General features: G+C 34.7%; 1 protein-coding gene across 2 annotated transcripts in view; it reads right to left on the reverse strand.

The window, feature by feature from the left end:
* Positions 1 to 15,076, reverse strand: part of ZFYVE9 (zinc finger FYVE-type containing 9) — a 180,384-nt gene that overhangs the window by 39,509 nt on the left and 125,799 nt on the right. For both annotated transcript variants that reach the window (XM_025871611.2, XM_025871610.2), the window contains one exon: positions 13,940 to 14,095. In XM_025871611.2, coding sequence (XP_025727396.1) covers positions 13,940 to 14,095 — 156 coding nt within the window. The remainder of the gene's footprint in view (positions 1 to 13,939; positions 14,096 to 15,076) is intronic.

Genomic DNA, 15,076 nt, shown 5'->3' on the forward strand with positions numbered 1-15,076 from the left:
GGCAGGCAGAGGGAGAAACAGGCTCCCAGCTGAGCAAGGAACCCAACGCAGGACCAATCCCAGGACCCTGGGATCATGACCCGAGCCAAAGGCAGACGCTCAACCGACTGAGCCACCCAAGCGCCCCAATGTTTATGTTTCATAAGACTGCCCTAGTGCATACAACTCAAAGATGAAAACAATGTTGGCTTGGTACTCAAGGCAATCATTCCTTATCCCTTTGGGGATTTCCCTATTAGAGACTGGATTATGTATGGATTATTACTGGTTATTTTTCCACAGATAGTACCCTTTTGCTTCTACCACGTAACATCCTCCTCCTCCCTGTCTCAATCACACTCAGATTCCACACTATGCCCCTTTATATTATAAAATATGTTATCCTGTAAGCATCTACTTTCTTTAAAAAAATTTTTTTAAGGTAAATCTCTATCAATCCTAGTGAGTGATTTAGTACAGACTGTTATGTACCATCTCATCTACAAACAAGTAGCATTCCACAGGTGTAGATACTGGCAAAAATAAAACACTGGGTGTGAACATTTGACAAAGACAAACTTTCACTGAAAATTTAATCTGGGGCTCTTGAACTCATAAAGTCTGCTATGTATTTGTTTATACAGGTACTTCTTTATGGGAACATTCGATACAATGAATCCACTGAATTAATTCTATATGCCCCAAGACCATTATAGAATCCATATAAATAAAATAGATACTGATTCTTGCTTCTGAGCTTAAATGACCTGGCAAGTATGTCAAAAGTTTTGTATCAATAGCTTACAAAGCAATTTTACATGACCTTGATCAGATAATCATCAGATCAGTGCCGCTAGGTTAACAGAGCAGGTATCATTTCCCTGAATTTTGGGATTTTTACTTTACAGGTGGAGAAATTGAAGGTTAGGAGTAGAGGTGAAGTGACTCTCAAAAGACACAGGTAAAATAAGCAGCAAAATAAGATCTAGAAAGCAGATCTTTCAATCTCCTAGTCTTTCCATATATCATACTGTCTTTAAAATATATACGTATATATAATAGTTTGCAATTTTCCATCTTAAATTTGGAATTTTAACTTTGTTCTTCAAAGCACTTATAGCCATCTTTAAATTCAATTCAAATACAACTTAAGGGGCGCCTGGGTGGCTCAGTCATTGGGCGTCTGCCTTCAGCTCAGGTCGTGATCCCAACGTCCTAGGATCCAGCCCCACGTTGGGCTCCCCGCTCCACGGGAGGCCTGCTTCTCCCTCTCCCACTCCCCCTGCTTGTGTTCCCTCTCTTGCTGTGTCTCTGTCAAATAAATAAATAAAATCTTTAAAAAAAAAACAAATACAACTTAATATCTATGCAACAACAGCTTCCTTTTGTTTCAAATCATGTTTATCCCCACAACTAACTCAAATGGAACAATTCCCAAATGGTTCAAGAAATATTAATATTCATGAATATTAACATATAACTAAACCTCAAACTATCAAAAGAATTTAGATAGTCACTTGTTCTTTATAATACAGTAAACTGCAGTTAAGCATGAGTACGTCATAAAAGGTCATTTCCTCAGTTTAGAGCATCTGTGAGATTTACCATTAACTTCAAAAAGTTTAAGAGGCAGTTTACAGCTTTTTTAAAACATGGGATTTAGAGAAGATACAGCTGAATTCAAATCTGGGTTCAGCCACTAATCAACTATGTGTTTGATCTTTGGCAAGTTACTTAGGCCCTTGGTGCCTCTCAGTTTCCTCATATGTAAAATGGGGACAAGAACAGTATGAATCACAGAGTTGTAGTCGAGAAGAAATACTGCACATAAAACAATGAATACAGCCTAGCATGTAGTGAGTGCTCAATAAATACTAGAGGGGCAACTGGGTGGTGCAGTCCATTAAGCATCTGACTCTGGGTATTGGTTCAGGTCGTGATCTCAGGGCTGTGAGATTAAGCCCCACATCAAGCTCCACGCTTAGCAGGGAATCAGCTTAAGACTCTCTCTCCTTCTCCCTCTGCTCCACCCTGAGCGTGCACACTCGCGGCTCTCTCAAATAAATCTTTTAAAATAAATAAATATAGATATTAGTCTCAAATCACCTCTTCATAAATAATTCCATATTACTTTCTCATTGGTTGAAAAATTACTTTGCAAAGCAGCAATACCATGGCTCCTTTGCTCATAGAAAGATACAAAATAAATTTAATTTACCAAAAAGATTCACAATTGTAAAGAGACTAAAAATCCAAACCATGATATAACATCTTTAACTGGAAAAGCAATGCAAGAAAATTACGATGAAAACACCAATGAAGTTCCTCCTTCCCTGGAAACACACTGGCTAGGAAACATTTTCTTTTATTTTACAGATAAAAAAGTGACGTGCTTCAGAACTACTAAAGATTATAAGCAATGTAATTTTTATGGCCATGATAAATAATAGCAAGTCACTAAAATCTGAATCAATTACTGGACATTGATCAATCACACATTTACCACATGATATATACTGTTAGATACTGGTCCAAAAAAGAGATAGAGATACACATATTAGTAAAATATTTTCTAAGATGCACAAAACTTGACAGACTCCCAGTCATTCCACAAATATTTATAGGATACCTATCATTTTTTAAGAAATATCTTACCAATTTTTATATTCTTTGAGAGACTACTATTTTAAAATCTCTTTTTTCCCCCCTCCTCTAATCCACCTACAATTTTTCTTCTACATACTTGGAGGGGATAGAAAATTGGCAAGAGATGGTGGTTTAAAAATATCTAAATACATTTTTTCCTAATAGTGATTATGCACCTATATTCTTAGACTGAGATAAACCTCTACATTAAAAAATAAAAAATCAAACTCCATTGTATTTGAGGCCTATAATTTTATTAGTGACATAAATTAATAAAAATAAAATTAAAAACGATCAGTTTATTAATAATGTACACATAATATAGTACCTTAAATTTACTTTGCCTTTTGAAAAATCTATATAAGAAATATAAATTAACCAAAAGTTCATCTGGGTTAACCCAGGTGACCACAATTTAAAGATACAAAATAAGGCAGAGTAGGTGACAAATAGAAATAGTTAAAAAAATGTTTTTTCAAAGATATGAAATTATAGAAACTTCCCAAGTAATCTGCATGAGTGACCCACGGTATTTCTTTCTCAAGGACCAGAGACACTGGGGCCTCAGAAACACTCTCAGGTTGACCTCAATAGAATTTACTCTTATTTCCAAGTCCCAATGGGAACAAGAAGTCAGGAATAATAAGCACAGCATTTTTATTAATACAAGTGTTCTCTCTGGACTCCTTTCCTCCAGGTACTTTTCCACAAAATGACAAACAAAATACCTCCTAGTGACATCATATCAATTTATTGATTCCTTCAATCCACAGGTTCTTTTTATTAAGCTTCTCCAATGTGCCAGACTATTTGTTCTAAAGGCTGGTATACTGAGTTGAGCCAAACAGATAAATCTTGCCCTCACAGAGTTATATTCTAAAGGAGGAAGACAAATTAACAACATCAGTTAGTAAAGTTAGTGATAAATGTTTTGAAGAAAATAAAACGAGGAAGGTAACCGGTGGGAAAAGGGGACAGAATGCTTCTTTAGCTAAGAGGTCAGGGAAAAATCCTTTGAGGCAGAAATATTTGAGAACAGACCTGAATGAAGAGAGAAGATACCAACCAGCTAAGATCTGCAAAGAATAGTATTCCAAGTCTAGTAACAGTAAGTACAAAAGCCAAGAGTTAGAAATGAGTTTGATGGGTTCAAAGGTCACAAAGGTGATCAGTGTAGCTAAAGCAAACTAAGGAGTAGTAAGAGATAAGGTCAAGAAATCCTTAGGGACTAAATCATACAGGATCTTGTTGGCCAAAGGCATTTGGAGTTTATTCTAATTGTAGTGGGAAGTCTCCAGAAGGTTTAAAGCAGCTTCAATTGGGCCTTTATACCCATCACTATGCTACACAAATACGCTCGCAATTCACAAGAATTAGATTTAGGATGCCCAAAGAACAGCTGAAAAAAGATAAACATGTCTGCAAACATAAAGTTGCAAATGACTGAAAGGGAACAAAAAGCATTTTTCAAAGATAAAAATGATTTCACTTGCAAGGTTAATATTTACATTCTGTGTTTATAATTTTAATTGTCTTCTTGCCTTGTTCCAAAGTTAAATCTAAAAGCTGAAAATTAATAAGTGTAAACCTTGTTATGCCCATGTAACTATTAACCAATTCACATTAATATTCTTCTTAAATTAATGAGTTTTTTGGAGAGATTGTACCCTAGGATCCAGCATAAAAGGCAAAGAAAAATTACCCAAAACAACAGTTCAGAGATCAAGATTGATTTCAAAGCTTCCAACATGTAAAAGGAGTTCCAAAAGAAGACAATGTTGGGAATGAAAGAGAAGTAATAGTCAAAGAGATAACAACCAAGAATTTTCCAAATTAAAGGAGGGAAATGTGTTTTCAGATCAAAAGTACACTTTTGGCACTAGGCAGCAAAAATAAAACTAAATCCCCATATATGTACACATATAGATCAATGGAATTATAGAGAAAGAGACCTATACACACTATACAAACTAATACTCAAAAACAATATCAAGGTAATTCAATGGCAAAGGATAGTCTTTTTAACAAATTGTGCTGAACAATTGGAATCCATAAGCAAAAAAAAAAAAAAAAAACTTTTGAGCCTTACTTCTGTAGGGGCCAAGGGCAGGCTGCCCCTCACACGGGCCACTTTGGCATGAAGATTATTTTGAGTTAAAAAGCTATTAAAACCCAGCAGATTCAGGAAAAGCTCTTACCTCCCACAGAACTGCCTATAAAAAATTTAAATAAAGGACCTGGTCTGGGAAGAGAGCTATCTATAATATAACTACATTATACTATGAACTAAGTATGGCAGACTTAGAGGAACCTACCCAGGCCTGTCTATGTCACATTGTTTCTGGATGGCCCAGAAAACATTTGAAACATTTACTCTTTTTCATCTTCCTCTGAATTGTATTACTTCCCTCTGAAGTCACAGACCCCTACCACCCCCTTCTCCTTAATTCAGAATGACATATATACCTCACCTTGCCTGTCTTTGGAATTTCCATGTCTGTATGGATCCCCTACATGTATGAATTAAATTTGATTTTCTCCTGTTAATCTGTCTCATGTCAAGTTGAGTTTTAGGTCAACTAGAAGAATCATGAAGAGAATAGGAAATTCTTACTTCCCAACACCTCACTCCCTGTGCAAATATTAACTCAAAATGAACTTAGATCTATATGTAAGAGCTACAACTATAAAACTTCCAGAAAAAAAAATACAGGAAAAATTTTTGTGACTTTGGGTTAAGGTAAAGATTTCTTAGGAAACTAAAGTATAAACTATAAAAGAAAAACTGATAAACTGGACTTCATCAAAATTTAAAACTTATACTCTTTGAAAGACAGTTAAGAAAATGAAAAGACAAGCCATGCACTGGAATATAATTTGCAAAATGCACTATCCGATAAAGGACTTGTATCCAAAATTTATAAAGTACTAAAAACTCATTAAGAAAACTCAGTTTTTAAATGGGCAAAAGAAGAGCTACAGACGGTAAGTAAGCATATGAAACGATGCTCAATATCATTAATCATTAGGGAAATGCAAATTAAAATTACAATGAGATGCTACAACACACTCATCAGAAAAGCAAAAAAAAAAAAAAAATTAAAAAGGCAGTATCAAGTGCTGGCAAGGATCCAGACTAATTGGAACTTTTCATACATTGCAGGTAAATGTATAAACTACAATACATACATACATCCAATCATATGGATGAATCTCGAAAGCATTATGCTAAATGAATTAAGCCAAATACAAATGTGTGATTCCACTTATAAAACCTTCTGGAAAATACCAAACCACAGGGAAAGAAATCAAATTGATAGTTGCCAGGAGCAGAAGTTAAGGGGAGGGGATTAAATACAAAGGGACATGAAGCAAGGTTTAGAGATGATGGAAATATTGTTTATGCTGATTTTGGTGGTGGCTACCTGACTGTATCTGTTCATCTACACTCACTAAACTATATGTTGGAAAAGGTGAATATTACTGTATATAAATTATACCTCAATAAACCTGACTACAAAAACTCAGAGAACTTTAGTAACAGACTTGCGCAAAATTAAGGATAAAAAGAAAATCCTAAAAGTCCAAGAGCGAAAAAAGAAAAAAAAACAAAACAAAACTAGACTGAAGATGCCAAAAGACAATGGAGTCATATCTTCAAAGTACTTGCTAAGGGGAGGTAAAAGGAAGAAAGTAAGGATTGAGCGAACAGAGAGGAAAGGGAGGGGAAAAAATCTGTTAACCTAGAATTTTGTAACCAATGAATTATTCAAAAGGGATGGCAAAATAAAAAAATTTCAGATATACAAAGGCTAATGGAGTTTACCAAACAGAAAGATTCGCTAAGAGAACTAATAAAAAGAAGTATTTCAGCAAGAAAAGCAAACCCAAATGGAAACACAAGATACTAAAACAAGATATGGAGAAAATATAATGGCAAATTTAGTAATTTTGATTGAACTGAATAATGATAGTGATCTTTGATACTAACAATGAATACTGAATTGATAATTAAATATAAATAAAAACATATTTTTCTTCTACAACAAAAGACAAAACAAACTACAGGCAACAACAGTAAGACTGGTAAAGGTACCAGATGAATAAAGTATGTTGTAGGTCTGTGTCATGCTTAGGAGGATAAAAATCCTGTGTGGGAGGCAGAATTCTGTCTGCCTCCTGGTATATATGCCTTGTTTAATGCCCTCTCCTTGAGCGATGGCAGCACCTATGAACATAATGGAATGTACCCCCAAGGTTAGGTTATTAATCAATGGGCTTGGAGTTAATCAGTGGGGAGATTATCAGCATGGGCTGATAAATCTAGGTCTAGGGGTAAGAGATTCAAAGCAGAGACATACTTCTGCTGACCTGGAAGAAAGGAAACATCATTGTTGTAAACTATCCATGGAGCCAGGAAGCCATGGAACTGCAGGCTCCCAAAGCCAACAGAGATCAAGAAAATGGGGATTTGCAAGGAAATGAACTCTGCCAACAACCTGAGGACCCTGAGCTCCAAATGAGAAACCTCACCACAGCTGACACCTTGAGGCACGGTTAGCAGAAGATTCATCTAAGCTGTGCCTGGACTCCTAACCCATGGAAATCGTGAGATAATAAATGTGTGTTATTTCAAGCTACTAAGTTTGTCGCTTAGAAATACATCAATAGAAAACTAATACATACTGAATAACTTAACTGTTAGAAAAAGGTCATAATTGAGAATGTATGTTAAAAAAAAATAATTAAAGGAATCCCCAAGAGAATACTAATATTATAGAAACATGGGTGAAAGAGATGAGCGGGGACATATTTGTCACAGAAGACAAAATATGTATAGCCAATAAATATATGCTCAGCCTCATTAATAATTAGTGAAATGCAAATGATACTGAGATACTATTTTCTATCCACCAGATTAGCAAAAATTAAAACTCTGATAATATCAAATGTTGGTAACTCTTATACACTGGGGATGGGGACACATAGATATAAACTCATAAATTACTCTGGGCAATAGTTTGACATCATCTAATAAAGTCGAAGATATCCATACCCTACAAACCAACAATTCTACTCCTAAGTGTTCATGTACAAAACTTTTAAAGAACATGTCTGAATAACAAACTGGTAAGAACAGCAAATTATTCATCAGAATTAATAAACTGTGGTAAAGTTATATAATAGGTATAAAACAGTAGCTGAAAATGAATGAACTGAAACACTAGAGCTTACAAATGTCAGAAACATATGGAGGAATGAAAAAAGCAAACTACATAAAATATATACAGTGTGATACCATTTGTATAAAGTCTAAAAACATGCATAACACAATGCATTATAATCCTTAGTGATGCAAAACATTTGTGATAAAATTACAGAGAAAAGCAAGAAAACTGTAACACAAGACTGAAGTCAGTGGCTGCCTAAAGGCTGGGGAAGTTTGGAAGGAAGATATAATCAGGATTGGTCATTGATCAGTGCTTCAGTGGGTTGGTCATTTTTATTTCCCAAGTTGAGTATTTTGTTTATGGGTGGTTATTTTGTTGCTATGCTTTATAATTTGCATAATTATTAAAATATACATATTTACATGCTTTTATATATACCAAACAATTTTTTAAAGATAAAGTTTAGAGGAAGAGATTACTTCTATCTGGGAGGATTATTAGGGAACAGTTCGTGGAGAAAGTCATCTTTGAATAAGACTTAAGGCAACTGATAGGATTCAGATAGTTGGGATAGTACAAAATAGATGGTGATGGTGAGGAACCACAATCATGGGTAATGAAATAAATCATCAGAGTATACAAAGAACCGAGAAATGTTTAGTTTGGGAGACTACTAGTGGAAATGAGACTAGAAAATAGGATCAGATTACATAGAGTACTGAATGCCAGAGTACATGTTTTATTCTAAAGGCAATACAAAACCCATGAAGATTTTTGAATAAGAGAGGAAAACAACCAGAGATTAACTCCAGAAAAAATAATCTGGTAGATACAATTCTCATTTCATTCAAATCCATGTTCTGATGTTTGTCTGGAAAAAAAAAAGTACAAGACATGGAGGAAGGGAGGAGAAATGGCAAGAAACAGTATACAATCCAGAATCTCCCATGGCACTATAATAACCAGAAGGCATCCTAAAACTCTCAGGATGTTATTATTCACAAAATGTAAATTTCCCTCTCACTGTGGAAAACATAAGCAACTATGTATGACAAATTTACAGATGCTAAATAAACATATATGGATACACACACACACGTTATTATTAAATACATGTAGTTTAGATTAAAAACTCATATGAAATTATAAAGGAAATTCATTCAAGGGCTTCTAAGGGTTTTCGAGTAATTTATGGCAAAGTAACCACCACACAAGTGACAGACTTTTCAAATAGGCTTTCACATTCAGGAAATTTAAGACAGAATTTGCGATTCCACACAATGTGCTACACAGAAGAGGAAAAATACTAGGATCATTTCAGAACACTTAAAAGATGTTTCCACTTATTTAAAAAAACATGGTGAAATTATCTATCAAGTTACTACCTTGATCTAAAAGCAGGATTCTTAATAAAACAGGCATGACAGATATTATGCATACCTGTTTTTTAAAACTGCTCTACTATTAATATATACACATAGAAGTAAAGACTATACTGGTCTGGGAGCCTTAGTCCTAATTCTGCCACCATCTAGGTCTGTGATTTAGATAAGTCTTTAACACCTCTCATTTTCCTCATCTAAAAAACAAAGAGTTTGTACCAGATGATCTAAGATACCTCCTAGTCCCAGTATTTTATGAGCTGTGAAATGATTCCTACTTGAGGAGAGACTCTTATGGCTCACTTGTTTATGCCTTTGAAATGCTTTTTACTCAGATATATATGCACATGCCCTCCATCTATATTATAGATAATATTTAAAACAGCTTACATGGGTTATAGTCTGACCTCAGACTATCACCATTACTATCAGTTCAAAGTAATTTTGTTGTAGAATTTTTGCATTTTAATTTGATAGTTCAAAATGAATTCTACTGATATATAAGGATAATTCTGAAAAGTGAGTAACCACTTATCGTAAACATATATTTTAATGACTCATGCAATGATTCACAGCCTTTCCTTGTTGGTATTTCTCAGAGTTCCATTCACATCTAGTCTCCTCTCACTGACTTATCCCATTCATAACCATTGTCTCAACAATCACATAAATGCTAGGTCTCCCAATCTCAGACCTACTTCCTGAAGTCCATACCCATATATTCACTGTCCATTTACATATCACTATCTGTTGTCAATATTTCAAATTTAACACTGGACAAAGAACCAATCTCCTGCTCCTCTGCCAAATCTGTTCTTCTTCTATTTATCATCTCGATGAGTAAGAACAAAGTCCACTCAGATGTCCAAGTCAGAAATCGGAAGCCACTTGCCTCTTTTCACCCCTCACATCCAGTTAGTTACCAAATCCTATTGAACTGAAACATCACTGTCTTTTATTTCTTCTCAATATTCTTTGTTCCCACTGATATTACTTAATTACTTTATTAAACCCTGATAATTTAATTTCTTGCTGGATCCTGACAATAGCTTTTTTAAAAAAATCAATTTTAAAATAACAAAGTGTTGGTGAGGAGGTAGAGAAAAGTGACCCTCTTGCACCACTGCTGGGAATATAAATTGGTGCAGTCACTAAGGAAAACAGTATGGAGGTTCCTCAAAAATAAAAAACAGAACTGGGGCGCCTCGGGGGCTCAGTCAGTCGAGCGTCTGACTCCTGATTTTGGCTCAGGTCATGACCTCAGGTTCCTGGGATTGAGCCCCACACTCCATGGAGTCCACTTGGAATTCTCTCTCTCTCCTTCTCTCTCTGCCTCTCCCCCCACTCATCACACTATCTAAAATAAATAAAATCTTTAAAAAAATAAATAAATATAACAAACACAACTGCCATATGATTCAGCAATTCCACTATGGGTATTTATCTGAAGAGAATGAAAACACACCCCCATGTTCATTATAACATCATTTACAATAGCCAAGACATGGAAACAATTTAAGTGTCCATCAACAGATGAATGGATAAAGAAAATGTGGTGTGTGTGTGTGTGTGTGTGTGTGTGTGTGTGTGTATAAAATGGAATATTATTCAGCCATTAAAAAAAGAAAATTCTGTCATTTGCAACAACATGGATGGAACTTGATGGCATTATTTTAAGTAAAATACTGAGGTCAGAGAAAGACAAATAACATATGATCTCACATTTATATGTAGAATCTAAAAAACAAACAAAAAACCATAGGACTCCTAGATGCAGAGAACAGATTGGTGGGGAAGGATGGGGGTTGAGAGGGTGGGTAAAATCAGTGAAAGAGGTCAAAAGGTACAAAGTTCCAGTTATAAATAAATTAGCACTGAGGATGTATGTACAGCATGGGAACTATAGTTAACAATACTGTATTATATATTTGAAAGCTGCTAAGAGAGATCTTAGAAGTTTTCATCAGCAAGAAAAAAACTGACTATGTGTGAAAATGGATGTTAACTAAACTTACTGTGATCATTACACAGTAAATACAAATACCAAATCATTATATTTTACATCTGAAACTAATGTTACATGTCAATTATATCTCAACAAAAAAATGTTTAAGTCAATCTTATTGGGGTATAATTTCATGCAATAAAACCCAGAGATTTTAAGTATACAGTTCAATATAGTTTTGACAAATGTAAACATTCATGTAATCCCTATCCCTATCCTATATAAAATATTTATAATAATCCCAGAAAGCTCCCAGGGCACCTCTGAAGTCAGTTGCAACATCTGCAAACCCAACTCACCCCAGGCAAATAGTGATCTAATTTCTATCACCACAGACTCATTTTGCCTGTTCTGGAGAATCATGTAAATGGAATCACGTAATATGTACTTTTTTGTGCCTGGCTTCTTTTGTTCAGCACAATGTCTGTGATATTCATCCATGTTATTGTATATATCAGCAATTTGTTTTTTATTCTTGAGTAGTATTCTAGTGCTTATCTACTATAATATTTTGTTTACCCACTGTTACTGCTTCTTAACTCTTACCTGCCACCATATACACAGATTTTATCCATTTTCATATTGCTTCTGAAGTCATCTTTCTAAAATGCAAATCTGATTCTGTCACTCATTTTTTTCAATTGTTCCTCATTGCCTACACAATAAAGGATGGACCCCTGAACAATACTTTCATGAACCTCCCACACTTTTTAGCTCCTAATTCCCTCTCAAAACCCAGATGAATATACAATTGCTTGGACCCCCAATGCCATTTCTCTGTTTATAGTACTTATATGTGAATACATATAAATTGAGGAGAAAAGCAAGTGTTTCAGGTCATTTCTGGAAATAAATTTAGGTCCTGAGTATTATATGGCCTGAAGGTTCTAAATGACTTCATATTAACCCCATACATTTTGGAATTGACACAGTAAATACCAAAGTATACTTCATAGATAGGTATGTGGTCAGTTGTTGATGTATTGTCTTGTCCTTATGTAATATAACACCTAAATTATCACAGAGACTAAGACATAAAGGTATAATCTTTTATGGATAAGCTATAATCACACTAAAGATGCAATTTTATATCCTGTTTTTATACTTAATTCAAGAGCATTTTCTGTGTTGTTACATTCTATTCATAAATATTACTTTTGATGGCTAACGAATGTTCTAAAAAAGATGCATCCATCTAATCAGTAATAATACAGTTTTAAACCTTTCACCTATAGCTGAGCATTTAGATTACCTCTAAATTTTTGTGTTAAAGCAATGCTGCAATAAACACTTTCATGTACAAAGTATATTTTACAATTTAGATAATTTTTTTTGGCATAGAATCCCACAAGGGGAATTACTGCATTTGGAAAGTATAATTTATGGGTTTTTTTTTTTTAAAGATTTTTATTTGTCAGGGAGAGAGAGGGAGAGAGAGACAGAGAGCAAGAACAAGCAGGAGGAGTGGGAAAAAGAGAAGCAGGCTCCCCGAGTAGCAAGGAGCCCGATGAGGGACTCGATCCCAGGACCCTGGGATCATGACCTGAGCCGAAGGCAGCCACTTAACCAGCTGAGCCACCCAGGCACCCCTAATTTATGGTTTTAATATATTTATAAAATATCACCATGTAATACATGAAAATAATTTTAATACCCTCGTCAACCTCACTCCCCTTTCCAAGGCTTGTTCCTCAGAGACGATCTCTTCTATTATTCATTTGTTGTAGTTATTATACTACTCTTTCCCTATTCGCCAACCACAGATATTGTTTTTTTACTTCCTGTTATGATAATGAGAATTTAGCTCAACTACACCACTTCTTACCTCCTCTGTTAAATCAGAGGAGATTAACTTTTTAATGCCAAATAATACACATAAATATATTTCTTCCTTCTCAGCTTATAATAGTATGTCTTTTTATTAGTTATCCTTAGTCTTTTCCAGTAGCTATGCATTTACTTTTACATTGGTAGGGCTAACAATATTTATAATTTATTTTGAAACCATAATGAAGTTGCCTATGCCAGTGGTTTTTTTTAAATCTGAAAATTAAATAAAGAATATTTACATTATGATTATACAGATATTGTTAGCTGAAGAAACAAGTATTAAGTTATGATTATGCTTCCTTCTACCAGGTACCAATATCATGACCCCTAAGCCACTCAAAGAAAAATATTCTTACATCATGGTCAATGGATTATCTTACAACTTTGATTCCAACCACACCAGGTAAAGTACTAAAATTTATATTTCCTTAAGACTTAGCAAGTTCTAACTTGTCGCTGATACCAAAGTCCAATGCCAGGCTTCCAAATTTATAACTATTATTTGGCATCTGAGTCCAAAAATTTTTATCTTTTTTTTTTTGAGATTTTATTTATTTATTTGAGAGAGAGAGAGAGAGAGAGAGCACAAGCAGAGGGAAGGTAGAGGGAGAGGGAGAAGCAAGCTCCCTGCCGAGCAAGGAGCCCGATGCAATGCAGGACTTGATCCCAGGACCCCAGGAACACAACACGAGCAGAAGGCACACACTTAACCAACTGATCGACCCAGGCACCCCTCATCTTTTTTTTTTTTTTTTTAAAGTAGGCTCACACTCCAGCTTGGAGCCCAGTGTTGGGCTTGAACTCATGAGATCAAGACCTGAGCTTAAGTCAAGAGTTGGACGCTTAACCAAGTGAGCCACCCAGACGCCCCCCCAAATTTTTATTGTCTTATAAAGGGTGCAGACTAAGTCATAAAGCATTCCCACCTGCCAGAGCATCCCGATAAAGCTGCACAAAATGATTAAAGATATCCTTCGGCAAACACTTTTCATCCGGTAAACACTGTAGAAGAATGACTATCTCAGACTGACCCACTGCATGCATTCCCTTGGTTGTGAAACACCAGCACTTCCTGTTCACATCTATGAATGGAATAAAAATATAAAAATAAAGACATTCTTCTCAATCCTTACCTTTAAAAAATGCACAGAAATCTGTTAAAATACAGCAAAGAACAAAATCGGTTATATTGAATCTGTACAATTCAACTGTGAACTATAAATTAACTGAGCCAAAGAACTATTGTAGAAAATAAAACATAAGAATGCCTCTGGCTTAAACGGATACTTAGAAAAACAATGGGAAAGGAAATAAAAGAAGTAATAGTCAAAGAAAATGCGCTTACAACTTTTAACTCTTATTATTAAAAGAAAACATTTGATTAAAAATAAATTAAATAAAACTAGGTATCCTAGGGCTATAATGATTAAAGAATATATCCCACCTGTATTTTTAAAAAATTCACTAAATAAATAAATAAATAAATAAGTTCACTTTACCAAGAGAAAAAAATTACTTATGTAGAAACAACAAAAGCCAGTATTATAGCTTTGGATTCAGGCTGTGGGCTAAATACACTTTTTAAATTTCATCTGTGACTGAAAGACTCTAGCTTTTTATTTTGTTTTTTTTAAAGATTTTATTTTTAAGTAATCTCTATACCCAACATGTGGCTTGAACTCTACAATCCTGAGATCAATAAAGAGTTACATGCTCTACTGCCTGAGCCAGTCAGGTGCCCCAAGATTCTAGCTTTTTAAATTATAGTCCTTTTTGGGAGAAAATTCTAGATAAAGAGCAACATGATTTTACTTGGTTTCATCCTGTAAAAAGTGGTGAAGGAATGGCTTTTCTGGACTATTTACTTCCACTTCTTCACCTTTAGGCACTGTAGAGTCCCAACAGCACAAGCCATATGTAGTTAAAAATAATGTTCAATCTTTGACAATTTTATCATTTGTACTCCATACATAATAGGATCCCCAAAGGAAATAAGATTCAAATATATAGATATCACAATGTAAATCAAAACTAATAAAAGTACCCTTTCTTTCACTTTGGGA

The sequence above is a fragment of the Callorhinus ursinus genome, unplaced genomic scaffold (assembly GCF_003265705.2).
Source record: "Callorhinus ursinus isolate GAN/ISIS: 27379988/994484 unplaced genomic scaffold, GSC_fseal_2.0 scaffold9, whole genome shotgun sequence".
NCBI classification, from domain to species: domain Eukaryota; kingdom Metazoa; phylum Chordata; class Mammalia; order Carnivora; family Otariidae; genus Callorhinus; species Callorhinus ursinus.